Source organism: Periophthalmus magnuspinnatus, chromosome 18 (assembly GCF_009829125.3).
Source record: "Periophthalmus magnuspinnatus isolate fPerMag1 chromosome 18, fPerMag1.2.pri, whole genome shotgun sequence".
Taxonomy (NCBI): domain Eukaryota; kingdom Metazoa; phylum Chordata; class Actinopteri; order Gobiiformes; family Gobiidae; genus Periophthalmus; species Periophthalmus magnuspinnatus.
The window spans coordinates 19,578,102-19,587,195 of NC_047143.1; the positions used below are offsets into that span (position 1 = coordinate 19,578,102).

General features: G+C 35.8%; 1 protein-coding gene across 1 annotated transcript; it reads left to right on the plus strand.

Moving 5' to 3' along the window:
* Window positions 1-1,464: 1,464 nt before the first annotated feature.
* Window positions 1,465-5,863, plus strand: pnp5a (purine nucleoside phosphorylase 5a). Its single transcript, XM_033983204.2, has 6 exons — window positions 1,465-1,665; window positions 2,193-2,362; window positions 3,290-3,393; window positions 3,476-3,651; window positions 4,209-4,399; window positions 4,778-5,863. Exons 1-6 carry the CDS (start codon window positions 1,643-1,645, stop codon window positions 4,993-4,995), a joined length of 882 nt encoding a protein of 293 aa, XP_033839095.1. The 5' UTR covers window positions 1,465-1,642; the 3' UTR covers window positions 4,996-5,863.
* The last annotated feature ends 3,231 nt before the right edge of the window (window positions 5,864-9,094 follow it).

Genomic DNA, 9,094 nt, shown 5'->3' on the forward strand with positions numbered 1-9,094 from the left:
GCCACTCTAAGGAGTTTCACATGGTAAATACCATAGATGCGGGTTACTGTTTCATGCATTTCACCGTGTTTATGGCACATTGTGGGAGTGGAGCAGATGACTTACCTTGTGACTGACCTGTACTGAACCAATCAAACTGGGCTTCAACTGGAACAAACAGAACAGACCAATTAAAATGCAATATATGTTATTTATGACTTAAAAAGCACTACAAAACCTTTCTGGTGGCAGTCTCTAACTTGGTTGTTACCATGGAGATGATATTGCTTTGCCTGGAATATTCCACACATCATATCGAATCTCTCAGTCTTGCATTTATTCAATTACAAGTGTTTTTGACCTTGGGGATCTTCAATTCTTATAAACTGTGAGCGCCTCTCCACAGATCTGACATGTAACTTGGTCTGGTAGCATTATGCATTTGTCTCCATTGAGACAGATAAGTCTAATGCCATACTGTGGAATATTACAGCCAAAGCAATAACATCTCCAGGGAGTCCCCCAGAAAAGTTACATAGTGCACATTTAGGTTATCACAAAAATTATGCAACATGTTTTGACACATTTTGCAAAATATGTAAAAAACTCTAATTAAACAGATGTCCCCTCTGTTATGTATATGTAAATAGATGAAAAGAATAAAGGACACTATCTGTATTTTTTACTGTTTTTTTTTTTTACTAACTAATTAACTGGTTAACACTGCCACTCCATAAACTTTATTACATATAGTATAAACACTGTTATCCCAGCCATAGCTTTAACGATAAGCTTTACAACTGATCTGATGATTTATAGAGTAGAGGGAAATAAACATTTCACAAGGTAGAAAAGAAAAGATAGGTATCCAAAAGGAAATAAAGTTATCTTCGGTCCTTTATCTATATTAACTTCAGCAATATCTCATCCTAAAATGCCTAAAACCAGGATCTTGGTCAATTTTGGCAAGATAAATATTTGTATGAATAAATTCCTTGTTATCACATCATCACTTGAAAGAAATTACCACTATCCTACTTGTACTACTGGACTACAGCCACCCTTTAAAACATAAACACTGCTGTTGAGAAAGACATCAATGGGCACGTGACGTTCAAAACAATACGTACCCTGAGTCAAACTGCATCATCATTACGCATCCTCAAGCCAAACCGGAAGAACCATAAATGATGAAGGTAAGGTAATGAAATTTTCAATAGTAAAAAAGTATATTTCTTTCTTAGTTTCAACATTAGATAAATATTAACCATTAACTTGAACAAACTGCACTTTTATGTGGGAAATGAGTGAGGAAATGAGTGAGGAAATAGCGAGAAAGGCGTACTCATAAAGCTTGGGTTGATACATTTTGAAGGTGTGTCCGCTCAACCAATGGCTTTGCAGGATTTCAGTGCGTCATCAGTAGTTGGGGAGGAGGAGGGCCACGCTGGTCTATAATAAACCGGCCGCGCGATCCTCTTGTTCAGACTCCGGCAAGAAAACCACGAGTGATCTAACTTTTTAAAGAAGAAACAAGTTACCTCCTGAGAATATCTTACCTCAGCAACCCATCGAAGCTACTTTTTCCAAACATTTTTGTATATCTTGAATCTTTGGACCTAGACAACATACTATTTAAAAGTTGTAATTTTCTATTTCAAAAATGTTTCCCGAGACTAACAAAGGGTAAGTATATTAAAACTTACTAAACTTGAAAATTCTAGTTTCTTCTGGCCACATGGTTCTCGTTTTCAGAGCCAAAAAGTTGAGCGCATGCGCAGGAGTGAGCCATTCATTCTTGCCATTCCCAGAGTAGTTTTGGGAGCATACTTTTTTCTTAACTTTATGCAACTCGTGGTTTTCTTTGTTCTTGTTCTTGTTCTGACTTTTCCATCTACAAATGCTTAAAAATACTCAGAATTACAATTTGTAGTGTGTAAAATTTAGCAGACTTGTCAAATCCTAATTGAAGATACTGTACAGTGACAAATACATGAGGCTACTTGAAGTCATAAATTTAGCATGCAAACTATTTCTGGACTGGACACTTAATTGTAGTCCAATAATGAAGACACTATTCTTCTTATTAACTACAAAGCGATCAAAATTAACTTAGTCAATATTTGATTATAAAAAGACTGTTGGCTTATTTGATTTTGTTGCTGTACCCTCTTAATTCAATTCATTTTACCTTATGACCTTCTCCTATGTAGCTATAGCTATGATGACTGCAAAGGCACAGCTGATTGGCTGCTGGCCCAGACCGACGTTCGTCCCACCATTGGCATCGTGTGCGGCTCTGGGCTCGGGGGGCTGGCGGACATGTTGAAAGATCAGGTGGCATTCAACTATAAGGACATCCCCAACTTCCCCCAAAGCACGGGTAAGTACATTCTAGGGCTGCAAGATGAATCGCAAACAAATCAAAATCCATTTCCTAAATATCTCCACAAACATCATGTCCTTTTTCATTCTGCAAAAACCCTGTAGTCTACATCAGTTTGCCAGTTCATAGGCCCATTTCAGTCTTTTTGTCAATTCTCCTGGATGTATTTAAAATGTAATCTTTGAACACCGACCATTAAAACATTAATTGCAAGTAGAGTAACTTCAGAAATGTATTTAATAATAGTAATTATGCAATTGAGTTATATGGCGATTTTTTAAATTTTTTTAATGCCTTCAATTTCATTCAATCACACAACACATTTATACAGATACACGCAATGTGTATGAAGCGCTTTGCCCGAGGACACAATTACTGTATGGTGTGAAAAGCAGGGATTGGACCACTAAACTGTTATAAGATGACAACACAATTCCCTGAGCGAGTGTTAATTGAAAATCAAAAGTAGAAATGCCAAACAATCAAATTTTTGTCAGAAATAATAAGGGTGAAAATGAGTATTTTGAATAGGCAAGATATAAATTGAAAGGTTTGTGGTTCTGTTCCCCAGATATACTTTATTGTCCACATTGCCTACCCTAGTTAATGATAGTAAATGCTTTGATGTTATAGGGAGGGCATCTGGCTGAAAACAAAACCTATTTGTCCAAAGAGTAAAATTGTATTAGAAAAATACAACTGATTAAGAAACAGAAACGTGTTACACTATTTAATTGCACACAGCATGGTATTTATCTTGTATATAAAATTTGGTAGTTTAATGTTGTAGAACACTGGAATTTCCCAATTGTTAGACAAATACAGGTTCTATTATTATTATTATTATTATTATTATTATTATTATTATTATTATTATTATTATTATTATTATTAGCATATTAAATGTTTATATTTTCTTCTTAGTTCATGGACATGCGGGGAGATTGGTGTTTGGCACATTAAAAGGAAGGCCCTGTGTCTGTATGCAAGGACGATTCCACCTGTACGAAGGTTACTCTGCTCAGAAGGTGGGCTTTCTGAAAGTATCTGACACAAGCACATATATACATATTCTCTAAAATGACCTTTCTTTTCTGTCTTTATATTCAGATTACACTTCCAATGCGTATCTTCAAACTGCTTGGTGTAGAAACGGTTATTCTCACAAATGCAGCTGGTGGACTCAATGAAGATTTTAAAGTTGGAGATGTTATGATTATAAAGGACCACATCAACATCCCTGGTTTTACTGGCCTCAACCCACTTGTTGGACCCAATGATGACAAGTAGGTTTGAGTGGATTGGCAAGGAGACATATAAATGCACCCAAGACCACATATTAAATTTTTTTTAAAAATATGACTTGGGAAACCTACTACAGCAAGATACACAAAAGATTATAGATACAATTCACAATTAACCTAGAAAAATGTCACAATATTTACCAAAAAAACGGTCCTACATGTCGGTGAAGATTTCCTCAAATTGTCTCCCTCTGTTGAAAGTTTTTTTTTAATAGTTGGTTACAATATTGGCTAATAGTCAAGTTTTTTACTTTACAAAATATGTAACTTAAACTTTCACCCCTTCCTTCCCGTCTCATTTTTGATACAAAATCTTCATGTAGTCCTTTTATCAGTATAGTTACTTCTACTATGTGTATGTCAATAAAATGAGCTGCAAAGTGTGATTTTGTGATGCCAAAGTAGTACATGTTGTTTTAGACCATTGAAGGCCACTATAGTCTCTTCAATTATTGGGAAATATATAATCCACAATGTAGATATTCCTTATGCCTTCACCTTTTACTCATTTCTCCCCTCTCTTTCTCTCTTTTCTGCAGGTTTGGTGTTCGTTTTCCCTGCATGTCCGATGCTTACGACCGTGAGCTGAGGCAGTTGGCCATGGACGTGGCTCAGGAGCTGGGATATGAGGACTTCATGAAGGAGGGGGTCTACTGCATCCTGGGGGGTCCTTCTTTTGAGACCATCGCTGAGTGCAGAATGCTCTACAGACTGGGAGCTGATGCTGTTGGTGAGTGGAGAATTTATATAATGATTTTACCATATCTAAAACGCATAAAAAGTATAAATTGTTAATCAATTTGGAAGCAGTTATAAGGAGTACACAGGTGAATTGCAATTTGTTCTTTTATCAACAATTGCAAATATAAATAGCAAGTGTCAGTGCATCCTAATTTGCCATTAACTAAATTGAAATTAATATAAATGAATAAAAATATGTTGTTTTTTTCGCTGTACACATATTTTTAGTGTACTACTTGCTGACAGGAATGTGCTGTTACATCACATTTTAGTACTGATTTAAAAAATGATAATAATTACGCAAAACACTCAATAGTACATTTAAACCATCCTTAAACTTATTATTGATTTTGTAATTATCTTTCAGGTATGAGTACTGCTCCGGAGGTGATAGTGGCCCGGCACTGTGGTATGCGTGTATTTGCTCTTTCGCTGATCACAAACCAAGCCGTGATGGATTACGATAGTGAAGAAAAAGCCAACCATGAGGAGGTTCTTCAAACAGGAAAGCATCGGGCAGAGCAACTGGAGAGGCTGGTGTCTACAATGGTGACCCGGATCGAGCATAACAACAACTACGCCTAAAAAACACTTGCAATGCAAAAGTATAATATACAGAAATGTGTAAATGTTTTAAGGAGGTGAAGAGGAATTTGGTAATGACAAAAAGTGATCCAGTGTTAGTAATAAGGCAAAAATACAGTATCCAATATGTTTTAGAATGATGGAGTGAGTACATTTTCCATAGCAATAGACAATTCAAATATTATATCTTATGATTTTGAAATACAGTCAAAAGATACTGACTTGACTCATCAAAAGAAAAAACATTCACTATGGTGGGTTCGTATATAATAATAAAAGTGAGCTTTTCAGCAATGTTTTGGCTTGTAGACAGATTTCTAGCATTATTTTGAATATTTTTAAGACGCCAATCTTAAATGGTATTGTGGCTCCTAAAAAAGCTTATATTGTAGCTTTTGTTATCATGGCGAGATAGGACTAGTTCCTTGGTAGAGGTCTGGACTTTTTCATAGCCCTCAGCTTTATCTTTTCGTTCCAAGTCATATTGATAATCTACCTCACCTATGATGTCTGCACATTTCTGTATTTTGAAAACCTGTAAATATATAAATAAGACCCCATTTAACACTATTTATCCATTTAACCTTAAGATGTAATTGGGCTGTTTTTTTTTGTCTTAGGTCGAATTTTTTTATGTTATTTGAGAAATCTTAAACCAAATCACCTTGTAACATTCCTGTAACTTTGGATTTGGAACTTTTTTTTTGTACTTTTTAAATTTATTTGTGCTAACTTAAACTATTTGATCAGTGTATAAACAATAACTTAATAATGAATGCCATTTTCTGTGAAGATTTGCTATGTTTTGGCATTATTGAAGTGGTTTTATATTTGAATCTTGTTACTAAAACCTATTTATTACAATATTTATTCTTTGTCTTGTGTTTTTTTATTGAACTCCAACATTTGGCATTACAGTTAAGACACATTTTATTGTCAAAGCATTTAAGAACTCATTTTCCAACACACATAATAAAAGCGTCATTCAATTTTAAATTCAGATTTGGCATCTACAAAATAAGTACTTGTTTAATTATGTAAAAGCTCTCATGGCTAACATGTAACACTACGCCCAGTCCAAAATTTCAATTTTGAGATTAATTAGATGCTTAAAGGAATTGTTCAGAAGATTTTTATTTTAAATTCCATGAAGATGACCTTAAAACATAAAATCTAATAAAATATAGCTGACGCTGGTAATGGACTGGACATGATGTCCAATTTGTTTATGTTATGATGTGGTGTTTTGGTTCCAATCAGAAAGCAGAATGAGCCTCATATGAGTCTTTCATTTGGGTTGCCAGTTTCAAAGCTGAAATCCATTTGTTTTAAATCGAAAAGAACTCTTTCTAATCTAAACCCCAGAACCTTTAAAACACTCTGAGTAACATAAGTTTGTCATTAACTTCACCTGTCAATGATCATAATATTAAGGCTGGTAGGTGGCATGATACCTTCCACTCACTGGTTCACCTGCACATTTTTCTATATTTCTCTTTCTCTCTTTCTCTCTTTCTCTCTTTCTCTCTTTCTCTCTTTCTCTCTTTCTCTCTTTCTCTCTTTCTCTCTCTCTCTCTCTCTCTCTCTCTCTCTCTCTCTCTCTCTCTCTCTCTCTCTCTCTCTCTCTCTCTCTCTCTCTCTCTCTCTCTCTCTCTCTCTCTCTCTCTCTCTCTCTCTCTCTCTCTCTCTCTCTCTCTCTCTCTCTCTCTCTCTCTCTCTCTCTCTCTCTCTCTCTCTCTCTCTCTCTCTCTCTCTCTCAGTACATGTACTTAATGATGGCTGTTACGCCATCATTAAGTACATGTACATTGTCAGTATCAAGTACATGCCATTATCTTCCTTGTCCATTTCCTCCAGAGTTCAGGAGGCAGCCCAGGACAGAGCTGGCCCTACTGACCAGTCTGAGTCTCTTTTGTTCCAACTCTACTTGGTGTTTAGGAGATCACAGAAGAGGGTATGGCAAGGGCTAGGTCACTCATAAAATGACATGCACACTCCAAAAGAGTCTGAGAATAAAAACAGTCTACAAGGAAGGTGAAGGCCACCTTCTGTACAGAGTGAGACTAGGCCATCTGTAGCTGAGGTATGGCATGCCACACACATACTTGATGTTGTTGCACATGTGGTAGTTGTAAATACTGAAACTATAAGTTTGACTGTGTGTCACTGGTGCTTAATTGAAGAATCTACTACTGTTTTTTTTATCAGTAAAATAATCATTTTCCTGGGATTATGGGGAATGGAATAACATGTGTGTGTATTTTGCCTTATTAGGTCATAAAATTACTTGGTTTACTCAGGTAAGAAAAAAGTGAGTGCCTCAGGAATAAAGCATCAATGGAGTGTAACAAAACTCAGGTTCAGATTCCGATTTCAACAGTCAGCTGGTCTGCACAATATCAACATGGAATTAAAACTGCAAGCAGTGATAAAGAGCCATCGCAACCCTTGCAACGGCGGAAGGGGACACCACAATGAGATAGCGGCCCTATTACAACTGTGCAGGGGACGCTGGAGAACTATTTATTTTTAAAGATAGAAGTTTAAGTTGGATATTATTATGTCCAGGTCATTAAAATACACAAACACCACTTTGGGCAGTTTGCAAAGTTTCAAGGAATTTTTTATACTTTTTATACTTTAAGTTTTTATATTGTCTATCTTGAGATGCTCTATGAACCTGCAACGTAGATTCTTGGCGACATTATGTAAGTTAAATTTTAATCAATCTCTAATTTTGTGTTTTTTCTTTCTCTCAGGAACGATTTACTTGGAGGAAGGGAATAATAATACTAATACTGATACGAATACCTATACTAATACTACTAATAATAACAATAACAACAACAACAACAACAATAATAATAATAATAATAATAATCATCATCATCACCATCATCTAAAAAGATAAGAGCCCTAATATGCATGTCATAATGTTCAATTCAGGAATGTGCAAGCGCTTCATTGGGTCTATTCAAATCTTACAATGTTTGTTAAATTTTTTAAATGTTTTAATTTGTCCAAAAACAAGACATTTTACTGAAAAATCACCATGACAACGCCTGAAATTTTATTTTAAAATTAACTGTTAACCTTTTATTTCACATTGGTTTTGTGTCTTTTGGGCAATTTTGAAGTGTTTTAGAGGAAAATGAGATGTCAAAAGATCACGATGAGTGATTTTGTCAATCCCAGGTTTGATCCAATATGGCTTACTTCCTGTACGGTTTAGGGTGGGGCCCAAACATGACCTATTCCTGATGCTAAGTTTCATTTGTCTACGGTGACATTTTTCTGGGTCAGGCTCCCATTGGTGCAATGAAAATCATCTTTCAATATTTTTTCTCTGGATCTTCACTCAAAATTAGAGCTCACTGAATTCTAATTTTCTATGCCATTTACTTGTTAATACAGTATTGTTTACTGCTTGATTTGTGTGATTTTCCTGTTTTCTCAAGTATGTTTAGTGAAATAGTAGTCTTATATGTCAGTATTCCTAACTTTAACACATCAGAGCATCCTAATTACTTTGGGCATACACAACTGCTAACAAAAACATGCTAACTGCACTCCAGTGTTAGTATTGAATACTTTTAAGATAAATAAAATATACACAAAAGTAAACATGATATTTGCTATGTATTGTTTATTTTTTTTAAAAGTATTCTTTCTATTGAAATGGTTCTAAATGCATCTTCTTATCAATTTATGGGCCTGCTGAAAGGCTCTCCTCAGTCTGGAGGAAAAGCATGACAGGGCGGACTTGGGGCATGTGTTGAAGGGTCTCAGCTCGTTATTGAGATGGGTCACAATAGCTGTTTTAAAAGCTGCAGTATCTGGTGCACAAGCAGTCCTCAGGAGGGCGCTAGAGAAATGAACATCTTCAAACTCCTCTTGGTGTGTGGTCGTTAGGTTTGGTTCACACCGCTCACCCATTGTTTTTTGTTATAACTCCAATGAAGGCCAACTGTGACAGGACTTCCACTGGCAGAATGTATAGATTCACTAATGCTGGTTGGACCTTCTCTTGGGGATCATGGTTTGCATTGATCAGGGATGTGGTGCCACCCGGTGTCTGCAGGTGGTCCACTGATGGTGA

Bases quoted from the DNA above. Each gene is read 5' to 3' on its own strand.
- pnp5a (XM_033983204.2), top strand. From the start codon at position 1,643: ATGTTTCCCGAGACTAACAAAGG. The intron at 2,363-3,289 runs GTAAGTACATTC...TTTTCTTCTTAG, and splicing joins CAACTTCCCCCAAAGCACGG to TTCATGGACATGCGGGGAGA. The intron at 4,400-4,777 runs GTGAGTGGAGAA...ATTATCTTTCAG, and splicing joins ACTGGGAGCTGATGCTGTTG to GTATGAGTACTGCTCCGGAG.